Source organism: Alosa sapidissima, chromosome 22, assembly GCF_018492685.1.
Source record: "Alosa sapidissima isolate fAloSap1 chromosome 22, fAloSap1.pri, whole genome shotgun sequence".
NCBI lineage: Eukaryota > Metazoa > Chordata > Actinopteri > Clupeiformes > Clupeidae > Alosa > Alosa sapidissima.
Window position 1 is genome coordinate 565979 of NC_055978.1, and position 13171 is coordinate 579149.

At 40.8% G+C, this 13171-nt stretch overlaps 1 protein-coding gene across 11 annotated transcripts in view; it reads right to left on the bottom strand.

The window, feature by feature from the left end:
- Positions 1-13171, bottom strand: part of dmd (dystrophin) — a 481347-nt gene that overhangs the window by 92114 nt on the left and 376062 nt on the right. For 10 of the 11 annotated variants that reach the window (XM_042077917.1, XM_042077916.1, XM_042077914.1 and 7 more), the window contains one exon: positions 12516-12554. In XM_042077917.1, coding sequence (XP_041933851.1) covers positions 12516-12554 — 39 coding nt within the window. Of the gene's footprint in view, positions 1-3730; positions 3895-12515; positions 12555-13171 lie in introns of those variants that run through there. The other variant, XM_042077924.1, reaches the window with a different exon arrangement.

Consider the following 13171-nt stretch of genomic DNA (forward strand, 5'->3'; position numbering starts at 1 on the left):
CGACAACGCTCATTACTTGGCACGAAGTTCTGGAAGAAGTGTGCCCAGATCTTTTCCCATCTCTTCTCCCCTCTAGTCTAACGGTGACCGTGTTGAAGAATTGATTGAAATTGGTTGTGGTCTATTCAGTATTTCTCAAAATATGGGTCCGCTAAGTGGAGACTGATGGTCCGCGGAGTCGTGGAGTGAAATTAGGCCCGGTGCTTCGTCTGATAATTTGCTGCGAAGTTGATGAAGATACCGCGGGCCGACAAAAAAAGAAAACAAACGTTTCTGCTATCGATGCCATTAAACATGTAGCCATACAATAAAATGGTGGTATGAGCGTTCATTCAATGCAGGCGTCTGCGCGAGAGAAACTGAAAATAATCAATAACGTTGGTATCAAAGCTTCGCTTCAACCTGTTGAATGCTATTTAATTGTTTAACGACACTTGATAGAACAACGTTGATTTTTGGAACTTCCATAGAAACAGAGCAGAGACTGTATAATACACTGTATAGCACTGAGTATTGTATAGTCAAATTTGAATATAACTATCTGTTAAAGATCAACAGATCAGTGATTTACGCCTATCTGCTCGCCAAAAAAGCTGGTATTGTGTTTCCTGAATCCTTACATTCAGGCATTCAAATTAAACTTCATTAAAAAAACATGTATTTTTTTTCTCCATACCAATGTATGATGCTTGCATGAGGGAAACATCCCAAAACAATAGCACCCATATAATTGTTGCTGTTTTGAGAAGTATTTATTTTCTTATGCAAGCATCATGCAACCATGCAAAAGTAATGAAACTAATTATATCTTACATTACTAAAACAGTCCTCTGATGTGCAGGTCACAAAATATTTAAGTGAAAGTGCATGTATAACAATCTAGGCATAATAATGATTGTGATAATGATAATGACAATTTGATTTGGAGGGAGTGGGGTTGGGTACGTGTAGATGAGCCCTATGGCCCCAAAGTCTGCCATGACTGGGCCTCAGGTCAAAGAAGTTTGAGAAAGGCTGGTCTACATAACCTGCATCAGATTGAGGTTTGCAGTGATGCGCCTGAAGGCACGGGTTGAGGACCCAGTCAGTTACGTCACAATATGCACAATTGTTTAAATTCATACCTACGTAATCACCATGACCAAAATTGTATTTTTTTTTTTTTACTTTGAATCTTGGAAAAAAAAAATATTGACCTACCTATCGACCCATTTTTTTATTTTTTTGGCTGTTACTGCAAACAAGAATATTTTTAAGGATGGCCCCACCGTGAAATGCTGGGAAATTGCACATTTTAACACTGAAATGCAAAAAAAAAATCTTCAGGGGGTATCCCCCCCGGAACGCCCCCCTATTATTTTTTTTTGGTAGCCTGGGTGTTCCCATGCTGCCTTGCGCGCGATTTGATTCACGCTGCTAAGGCAGCGTGGAGACCATGGAGCAAATTTTCGCCTGAGATAGGAGACCAATCACAGAACAAGGGGGAAGCAAGACGATGATGAGCTATGCACAGACGCATTTGATAGACATCCGTGGCACCCAATAAACGGATCAGGACATTGTTTTCAAATACGAGAAAATGAAAGTTTGGTTCCCAGACCACGTCTCATTAAGAAGTGGTGGCGCTAGCCAGGCTAATTTTTTGGCAAAAAATAGTCATCATTGAAGGCCTAACCACTGAACGCACGGTCCGCCACTGGAATATGCCCATAAACAAGTCATATCAATAAATACTATTTTTATCTCCGGAAACAGAACCTTTTCGCCCAATGTAATGACTAAAAACTGAAATGTAATGACATTTCATTTACTATAAAATTTTATCAGTTCTCACCAACTAAACTATAAACCATACAAATTACTAAAATGTAACTAACTGGCAATTTTATCTCATCATTATATCAAAATTACTTGTCAAAATGAATGTGCATACAACCACACTATGCCGTCATCAGCTGCATCTGTGTGAGTTTCCACAATTTCACATTAAAGACATTAATAACAGCTGGTTTACTTTGTGGACTTATTTTAAGAATCACTTGACTTGTGTGTCTGTGCCCTTGTGTGTAGAGCTTATTTAGGTAAAGCTTATTTATGCGTGTGCTACATCAGGCTCATCAAATGAAGAGTCTGCTGGAAAATACAGGGGTCTCACTCAGATCCAACCATGGCACAATGTCAGGTGGAATCATCTTTACAAAATCAAAACAATATCCTGATACCTGACTGCAGCTGGTGTAGGAAGTTTACGGATATCTGGTTAGTTCCTTAGGCTTGCTCATACCCACTGCCTTAACCTCAACACAGACTGATAAGTGGGACACCCATCACATATTTCTAATGATCGAAAATCACTCAAACTGGCTGAGATGATTCAGTGAGAATTGCTACATGTATGTGGGATATGCTCTATATAGTGTACTTCTAATGAATCATTAGCCTGAATCGTGGATTGGGATGGGCCATTGGCAAACCTTGGTTTGGAAATATTAGACATATTTTACCTTTCAGTCCTAGTCCCCAGTTTAAGTCTATTCAAACTCTTGCTGACCTCACTGTGATGCATTTGCTAATTTCAATTGTTTAGGATAAAATGTTAAATGTAGCCTAATAGGTGACTAAGCCATGAAATGAAGTATTTTTAACTATTTTGAAACATTTTGAAGTGCCTTTAAATTTTTTCTTGCTTTTGGAAATGTAATAGGTGTTTTCCCCCCAATATTTTTATGCTTGTAGTTATTTAATGACACTTGTAAAGTGTAATAAAAGCAAAATATCAAAACAGTTGATCTAGGCTTGTTACTGGCAAAAGGATGCTACATGTAGCTAATTCAGCATCAAGTATCAAGGTTGATATGGGCTATATCTATTAATCAAGCCTACACTTGTGCAAGATACATAAAAGTAAGCCTACTTTATTAGGCCAAGTTCCCCATCCCCTTCAGATCATGAACAAACACTTTAGCAGACTGTTATAAATTACCAGGTCTCATGTATCTAGTGTTAGACTATGTTTCCCATTCTATCCAAGAAATCTACCACAATCAAGTGTCCAGTTATCACTTATGTGTCCGTTTTTGTATAAGAGTCACATTCTTTGGCATAGTAACGAGTGTGTCAATGGTCTTGGGACACAACTGATACAACAGCGAATTAATAAAATCGTCTATATGTGCGCGCTTTATGAAAAATCAGAGGGGCGTTAACAGTCTGGGTTGGTCGCTTGCCCTACCTAGCCCACAGTGCAGATCCAATGTGATCAGCAGATTCGACCGCAAATCAAAGAACGGTGGTGGATATCCTGGCGGGAGACACATTGGGATAAACTACCCAAACGAATTGGTTATCAAACCCACAAGCTAACGTTATGCTCACCACAACACATGGTGGCGGATGCGTCGTTTCTACAACGACCGATAATCTTGATTGACCACAGAACACATTGAATTGCAAGCGTAGGTTTTCAACTCTCCATGACAAAATGGGCGGATGTAAGGGATCAATGTAACAAGGCACACCTGCTGGGTCGCTCACAGCCGAGAACATCTGCCACAGCTGGCACTACCTACCCTTACCGTTAGTGAAGAGCAATCCCCCTCCCCCCCACCATACCTCCCCATCCCCCCCACCATACCTCCCCATCCCCCAAGATCTACGAGCATATAAGATAGCGCCTACGGATCGGTTAGCTACACACGACACACTAATCACACAGCAGTTAGCTACTTACTTTCTTATTTGCTCCCTCATCGCCTGTCGCATAGAGCAATCCAAATATGTGTTGTGAAACGTCAACCGTGATACAAAGGGCGAATTCCACCGCGGCAGAAATCTTCACACAGGACCCGCTCGGTCGCAGCTATGCACAGCAATTCTCTAGCTAAGTCTAGCCAGACAAGGCGGAGCTAACGTGAGTTCCCTTCCCCCAGACAAATTAGCGCAGAACATCAACGAAAGAGCAGTGCACTGTCAAAGCGTATGACAAGTCAGGTGTAATTTAGACTAGGCCATCCCACTCCTAAAACCAGGCACATTTTCACAAGGAACTACCTTAATATGGCAAGTTTTAAAATCAAGGTCACATTCACACTCCATCTAAAGCAGCATCCTGCGTCCTTGAGTAGGCTAGGTCACAAAATTGGCAAAAATAGTAGGCTACTCCACATGTAATCTCAATAATGTAGTCTAAGTTTACCTTATCAGACAATGTCATATTGATTCAGTTTTAACTGAAATGCAGTATCTGAAATCATGAAATTAATTGGACTGAATTTGAGCCTGGATTAGGAAAATCTGCACTAAAAAAGTCCCAGCTGCTCCTCTGTTGACCATTGTGTATTGAAACATAGTAGGCCTACCACTAGGCGAAATAGGCCTGTGTCATTAATTATTTTGGCTGGATATTGACTGCATATTTGGCGCATATTTGAAATATGAGAACTATTGTAAATGTCCAGAGGATTTTCCGAAATCCTAAATGGATCCAGATTATTTAAATATTGAGAGGTCTGTCATACCTAGATGTTGTAAAGATAGGCTGTTAGTACAATGTAGGCTACTTTTTAGCTGACCAATGCACAAACCTAAGAACGGGAAAGACAAATTCTTACAACTAATGTTTTGTTGCACGCAGGGGGTGGGGGTAGGTGGGTATGTGTACCATTACATTCATTCCTGCAGGCGCCCCTGTGTTTATGTAATGTATTTGTGAGTGTAGCCTACACCAGTGGTTCTCAAACTGTGGTATGTGGACTCTCTCTAGTGGTACACATGAGTCTCCAAAATGTTTTTTTCATAAAGACGCTTCAAATCTATCTATAAATGACAAGAACGTCTGTCTGTTTGTCTGTGTGTTCTGTGCATATCTGTCAAACCGATGGTCTGATTGATTTCAAACGGTGTCTTGCTACGGGCATGAGTAAGTGCAGTGCCAAGTTTGACATTGTTTGGATAAGAAATGTAAAAGATATTGTTAAATATGTAGGTAAAATAATCACACATTGGCTTTCTTCGCTCTACTGTATCCACTCCCCCTCTCACACAGCACTGTAGGCTTGCATATCTGTCAAACAGTCTGATTGATTTCAAACTTGACAGATGTCTTGCTACGGGCATGAGTAAGTACAGTGCAAAGGTTGACGTTGTTTGGATAAGTAATGCAAAAGATATCATTAAATATATTGGTAAAAGAAGCACACATTGGCTTTCTCCCCTCTACTGTAACCACTCCTCCTCTCACACAGCACACCGCAGGACCAGAGACAGAGAGGGTAAGCGGAGTTTAAGGACGTTTCAGAATGCCACACAGCTAGACATCGAGTGGCAGACAGAGCGATGTGTCAATTATGCTACCAAAGACTGTTTTTGAGTCACATCATTGCAAATCTCATATGATGATGCATCTTTCTACAAAATGGTTTGTCTTCTATACCATTAAGTTATTCAATAGGCTAAACATATAGCCTTACATCAAAGCTTTAGGCTTATGTAATTTCGATCAGCTACAGACAACGAGTGGCAGACAGAGCGTGGTCAATTAAAGGCTTTATAGGCAGAGATTGTTGAGTCACATCATTGCAAATTTCATACGATGATGCACAAAATGGAATGTGATATGATAGATGATGATGTATGATGGATGTGATAGTGCTATCTACTCTTTGAACATACAGACATTGAGCACCATACCACTACAGTCCTCTACTACATCAACTTCTGCACAGACATTGCAACAACAAAGAAGCAAATTAAAGTGCTCCCCAACCAGAAGCCCTGGTTTAACAACAGATTGAGGGAGCTGCTCAGAGCCCGGGACACAGCGCTGAGATCAGGGGATAGGGAGGAGTACAGGAGGGTGAGGGTCAACCTAGAGGCATCATATCTGCAAAGCGGAAATACAAACAACACATTGAGGACAACTTCAATGAAAACAACCCCCATGCAATGTGGCAGGGTGTAAGGAACATTACCGGCCCCAAACAGAGCAACAGTAACCCCACCTCAACTGACCCCTCTTTCCCAGACCAGCTAAACACCTTCTTCGCCCTCTTTGAAGACTCCAGCTCCAACTCCAACAGGGGACCGGACCCACATACAAGCACCACCTCTCCAGAGAGCGATCAGCCACTCACTCTTCTGACCTACCAGGTAAACACAGCACTACACAACATCAACTGCAACAAAGCCACGGGACCTGATGGTGTTCTAGGACGAGCGTTGAAGGAATGCGCTTCAGTATTCACACACATTTTAAACCCGTCACTACAGCAAGCCACAGTCCCTACCTGTCTGAAAACCGCCACCATAATCCCTGTTCCCAAAACCTCAGCCATCACAAGCCTGAATGATTACCAGCCGGTGGCTCTCACGCCAGTGATCATGAAATGCTTTGAGAGACTGGTACATTAAGGCCCACATTAAAGGAGAATTCCGGTGTGTTATTGACCTAAAGTGTATTGAAACATGATACCGAGTGTGAACGTATGTCTCATAGCCCATCTTGGTGTAACCTAACCACACTAGCACCACCACTAGGGGTCAAAGTTAATAGATCAATATGGAAACCCAGTGTTCCCCACTATCGGGATTCAATTGAATGAATGAGGGAGTAGCCAGTGTACAAAAATACTGCACTTTAATGTCTGATTTGTTTGTAGCAGAAATATATAGATATTTATAAATACTTTAGTTGAAGTAGAGGAGGAGTTGTTACATAACCAGTGTTCTTAAATATTTCCACATACAATATACATAGCGTTATGTCAATGTGCACACACTGCAGATAGGCTACTATGCTTGCTACCAAATAAGAAAAGAAACAGAATAAATATAATCACCCCAAAAGAGGGCACAATCACTTCAATAAGGGCGAGGGATAAAGAGGTGCCAGCTGAGGATGGAATCATCCAGAGGACAATTTCATAGCCTACCCTAGCAAGGATGTAACTGGCCTAGCCACATTCACACAGCAGTTAGCTACATACTATCCCTAAGAATATAATTAGCATCACTACACACAGGTAGCTATATACTACTAGGAGTGCTACAATTAGTTCAAATATACCCCGCACACGCAACAATCCACTACAAACTGCAACACAACAAATAATGTCACTACACACACAGACTAAGTACAGGCCTCACTGCAGCAACACTGACTAGGCTGGAGGCAGAGCAGAGTATGCTACCCTCTGTGTTCTCCCCGCCCCAGCTGACAAAGGAATAAAAGGAAAAGAGCAGGCCTCGCCCTACACAGCAAAAGAATAAATAAACACAAACTTGGAGGTGGTTTTACACACGTATAAAAGCTACATCTACCTACAGCATAACTTTAACCCACTGACATGTCATGTTTTACATAAGGGGAAAACAGTGGCTACAACTTGCTCCTGAATGTCGACGCCCCCTACATGTACCACAGCCGATGATGACCAGGCACCGGACGACTGAAACACTATCCGCTTCGTGTTGGATCACCGCCGGCAAAGTTCAAACGCGACAAACAGTGCTCTCACCACTGCATTAGACGCACCATCTGGTTTGAAAAGAAAGAGTGACTGCTAGGTAGGCCTACTATTCTACCTGCATTACATCTGGTCACCTGAGCTGAAACGTCACGTGACTCCCTAAACTGATCGCAATGACGCCAGGTGCATCAACAGCTTATCCCTTTCCCACCCGTCACATAGGCTTGTCCCCTGCACTCCAAAATCTGGCGCTAGTTAGCCGATGCTACCAACAGCTTTTTCAGTAGTGGTGCTTCGGCATCGGGCTAGCCATGCAAATAAATCACTGTTTTACACCCATTTACGAGGCTCAATGTATCTCCACACTTCATTGGTAGACTTCCGAGGGCCCTGACATTTAAAACGAGACACTGAGAACTTTGAAAAAGCACTGGTAGTTTACTTACAAGACGATTTATACAGACAGTATCTTCACAAAGTTTAGCGTTTACAGCCATCTTGAATTTAGTCACGATAAGTCGAGCGACGAGTAAGAATGAACAAGTATGATAAGGAATCAGATTCCAAAAATAATTCAGTGGAAATGCATGGATTCCAGTTGCTGCTACTGGAAGAAACTGGAATCCATGCATTTCCACTGAATTATTTTTGTGGAAATTGTTTGTAGCATCGGCTAAATAGCACCAGATTTTGGAGTGCTGGGGACAAGCTGAGATGGGCTATGAGACATACGTTCACACTCAATATCATGTTTCAATACACTTTAGGTCAATATCACACCGGAATTCTCCTTTAAGGCCCGCACCCCTCCTGACCTCGATCAACACCAATTTGCATACAGGACCAACAGATCCACTGATGATGCCATGTCCATAGCACTGTACAGAGCCCTCACACACCTGGAAACCCCCAACAGTTATGTTAGGATGCTATTCTTTGACTACATGTACAGCTCTGCATTCAACTCCATCAACCCAGACAAATTGATCAACAAACTGCAAACATTGGGTCTGGGAGACCTGCTCTGCCAGTGTATTAGACTTCCTCACCAATGGACCCCAGCGTGTCAGGATCAGCCATCACACCTCCTCTAGCATTATTATATACACCAGCGTCCCTCAGGGCTCCAGCCCTCGACTTGCTCTTCACCCATGACTGCCCCCCCCACACATCATCAAATTTGCAGATGACACAACCATAGTGGGACTCATATCAGATAACAATGAAACAGCCTACAGGGAAGAGGTCCAGACCCTGTACGGTTGGTGCAAGAACAACGACCTCAACCTCAACACCAAGAAAACAAAATAAAAAAAAATAATTGACTACAGAAAAAACAAAACAAACCATAATGGAGGAACTTCTGACACACTTCTACCGCTGCACAATGGAGAGCACCGTGACATACTGCTATACTGTGTGGCACTCCAGCTGCACAGCAGCAGAAAGAAAGGACCTGCAGCGGGTTGTCAAGATGGCCGAGAGGATCATTGGGTCCCCCCTACCAAACCTGAGTGAATTATACTCAAGCCGTCTTCTCACACGGGCCACAAACATCAGGCAGGACATCTCACACCCTGGACACTCCCTGTTCACCACCCTCCCTTCATGCACACTGAGAACCCCCAGCAAACGCACAAATACACTACGGAACAGCTTCTTCCCCAGAGCTGTGAACATATTACAGAAATCATACACACATCCATACATACAATCTTAAAAACACACACACACCCCTTACCCCCTCAGTGCAATCAGATTCTGTGCAATAACTGCTGTGTTTACGGTTTCTAGCTATTTATTGAGAACATGGAATGAATGTATATGTGTGAGATGTGCTTGGGTGAGAATGTTCTGGTGTATGCGTATATATATATCAGAGGTGGGAGTAAGTCACACATGTGCAAGTCTCAAGCAAGTCCAAGTCATTTTTTGTGACAGTCAAGCAAGTCAAGTCAAGTCATAGCTTGGGTCAAGCAAGTCAAGTCAAGTCATAGCTTGGGTCAAGCAAGTCAAATCAAGTCATAGCCAAATCATTGAAATTCATGATGATGTACCCATGTTTTCATTTTAAAATAAGCTACAATAGGCTAGTTATGAACTGCTGGAGTTTTATTTGTAACAAACAAATAGACATTGCATTCATTCAAGCCAAATAGCCTACATCTGAACGGTTTATAGAATAAGATGAAATGTATACAAATAAAAAATAAATGTAGGCCTTTTTCAAGTAGACCTATTATAAAATAGCCTATTATTGTTTCAATATGCCTCAAATATTAGGTAGCCTAAGCTACATCAAACCATGAAAATATATTCAAACAGTTCAAGTTACACCTGTCCTGACCTGTCACATCTGCAGTTTACCAATAATGTAAAGTGAACTAATCAATCAATCAAACGCTGCCGATGACGTCACTACCAAACTTTGACAAGTGCGACAGCGCAATGGGTTTTAGGAGGGTTTAGGACCGTCAATGCTATATCATATTATACACAAACATGTGAAATAAACTGCTTTTCTATGCTGATTGCTGTCAGTTAGCTAGGCCTACTTACTGTTGTTAGCCTACTAGGCTGTAACGTATGGAACAGGGACGTGTTTAAGAGGGAGGGAGAAAGAGAGGCGCTTACTTTAGGTTACATTGGCAACATTTTCGCTATATATCGAGATTAAACTTAGACAAGAAAATGTTTCATTTTGCCATTTCACACATTTGAACCTAATATGCCGTTAAATAAAAAGCATAATAGATTCAAAGCCAACTCTTAACATGCCTCAAATTTGACGTTAGGTTTTTAACACGACTAACTTCGGATAAAAAACAACGTGGTGATGGTTATGTCGCTATTTTGCACACTTGCAGACTGCTGTTCATTTCTCCTTTGACTTGTCAGATACATCATCTGTGAAGCCAAACATTATTATGTTTAGGTATAAACGTAGAGCCTTCCATATTTGCAAGTTAGCCTACCTCAGTCTGTCTCATTTGATCTGGCACTTGCTGTTGGTCTGTCGCATGCAACAGCACCTAAGCAGATTTTCTAAAATCGTAAAGTTAACTCCTTAATATCTATGAAAAAAATAAAAAGTCAAGTCATTTCAAGTCATTTGTCTCAAGTCTAAGTCAAGTCTCAAGTCATGAATAGCAAGTCAAAGTCAAGTCGAGTCTTTTATACATGTTGATCAAGCAAGTCTCAAGTCTTAAAAAATGTGACTCGAGTCTGACTCGAGTCAAGTCATGTGACTTGAGTCCCCCATGTCTGATATATATATATATATCCAACATCTGATCATGCTGGAACTTACGGTGACCTGGGAAGAGCGTATTGAGGAAGCCAATGAGAGGAACTGGTGGAGGAGTGCATGGAGAGAGGCTGGAAAACCTTCTATGAGCCTATAGAGGTTGGCTGTAGAGGCTTTGCAGGACGTTCACTTTGCTACTTGGACGCAAGTCGGGGCTTGATCAACCCTGGCTGGGTTGCCTGGGTTACCCAATGATCCCAGGATACATCACTGAAGATGTGTCCCAGTGCATCCATGAGATGTTTCTTGCATATATATATATATATATATATATATATATATATATATACATATATATATACATATATGAATTATGGTCATATATATATATATATATATATATATATATATATATATATATATATATATATATATATATATATAATATATACAGTATATTTATTATCTTTTTACTCCATGCTGCTATTTGGAGAGGATGGCTCCAACAGAATTTCGTTGTATCGCATACAATGACAATAAAGATCTATCTATCTATCTATCTATCTATCTATCTATCTATCTATCTACTTCAACCTGCGCCTATGCTCACTTACAATGGTGCTAAAAGCGCTTCCTAGTGCATCCTTAGGCAATACTGAGCTCAAAATGTTATCTCTTAATACAGTGCTTTGCTTAGACATTGGTTAGAATTTTGAGTGCATTAAAATATTGTATGGCGATTGTATTTTTATACAGACATTATTCTCTCACCGTATCTCCCTTTCTACATACAGCAACTTCTATACTCTACCAGAGCAGCAGCTCAGTCCTCAGTTCTCATCTTGCTTGACCTATTTTTAGGCAAAGTGCACTCCAGATTTGAATCCTGCATCACCAGGCGTTCATTTAATGTGTCATTAATATGTCATCTCCCTACCTTGCCACAGGGGTGCCCCAAGGCTCAGTGCTGGGGCCCCTTCTCTTTGCTGTGTACACTGCCACATTGGGCCCAATCATCTACTCACATCACATCACATTTTTCATATCACTGCGACGCAGATGTAGCTAGTAGCACGCAGATGTAACTAATTAATGTCTCACTGACATATCCGCTTGAATGAGAGAACATCACCTCCAGCTAAACCTCTCTAAGACTGATGCATATACCACACTCTTCCCTCTCTTCCCTCCTCTACCTCCTTCCCTCTCTTCCCCCCTCTACTTCCTTTTACTACTTCCCCTCCTACCATACATTGACTAGTACTTAATATCCAGTGGAGATTCCTAGATATACTCTCCTCTGTACTGTAGCTTAAATGTTATTGTTGCGGTAGCTGTAGCTCTGTAGCTTAAATGTTAAAATGCTTAAATGTTAATAGCTTAAATGTTATTTTATTGCTTTAAGTTGCTTTGGATAAATGCAACCTGCTAAATGAATACATGTGAATGTAAATCTATACAGTATACAGTATAATCTTTACTGCCCCATGTATGCCAATATGACGCCAGTGTGATGTCTTAACTGACCTGATTTATATTTCCTGACATTGAACATGCTAAATGCTTAGAAAAGTCCATTCTGATTTCCTGTTTTTTTCATCATCTTGTCTTACCCATCATATTTTTTCTCTGAGTTTTTGTTTTGTTTGTTTTGTCAAACTGAACTATACATATTTCCATTACATTCAAGAATATGTTACCTGTTCCTGTAATAATAGGTGACATTAGTATAGTGTGTGCACACTTTTACATCCTACTGAATATTATGTATGGATATGTCTTATTAAGTCATGAAATCTCACTCTGTCTGGAGGTCTTCAGGTCCTGTTTTGTTTTCTTTTCTGCGCAGAGAGGAAAATATGTCATTCACCACATGCTCACAAATATATATCATATGTAAAATATATCTATAAAAATGCCTCAATTGATTTAACATCACAATATAGAAATATATATTTTGGAAAAACAGATCCAAATAGATAAAAGTACCTAATCATACCAAACTGATGAATTGTCATGCTGATGAGTACCGACCAAATGTGACCTGTATAGACCTCTGAAGTTTACCTACAAAAAGGACCCAAAGCTGCTATCTTTGCCAATGTAAGGAGATCTGGGTGTTAATTGAAGCTCACTACCTATAGCAAGTTGCGCTGCAAGTTAGCTCTGGGGTAGCAAAATCAAAGTGTGCCGTCTTAACGTACTGAAGATCACAGTACCCTTTCGAAGGCAGAGGACAAAAGTATATATAGTAAAACGTCTGCATTTTAAACTTCTTTATCCCCACGAGAGTTTAACAGGTGCGTTTATTCAAAATCCCCATGTTATTTTCCCATATTAAACAAATGCAAGATACCAGATCTCCTTATTTGCGCAAAGATGGCAGCTTTTTGTAGGCAAACTTCAGAGATCTATTGTGTACCATGTTATTAACATCTTTGTGTGATCAGCACTTTAT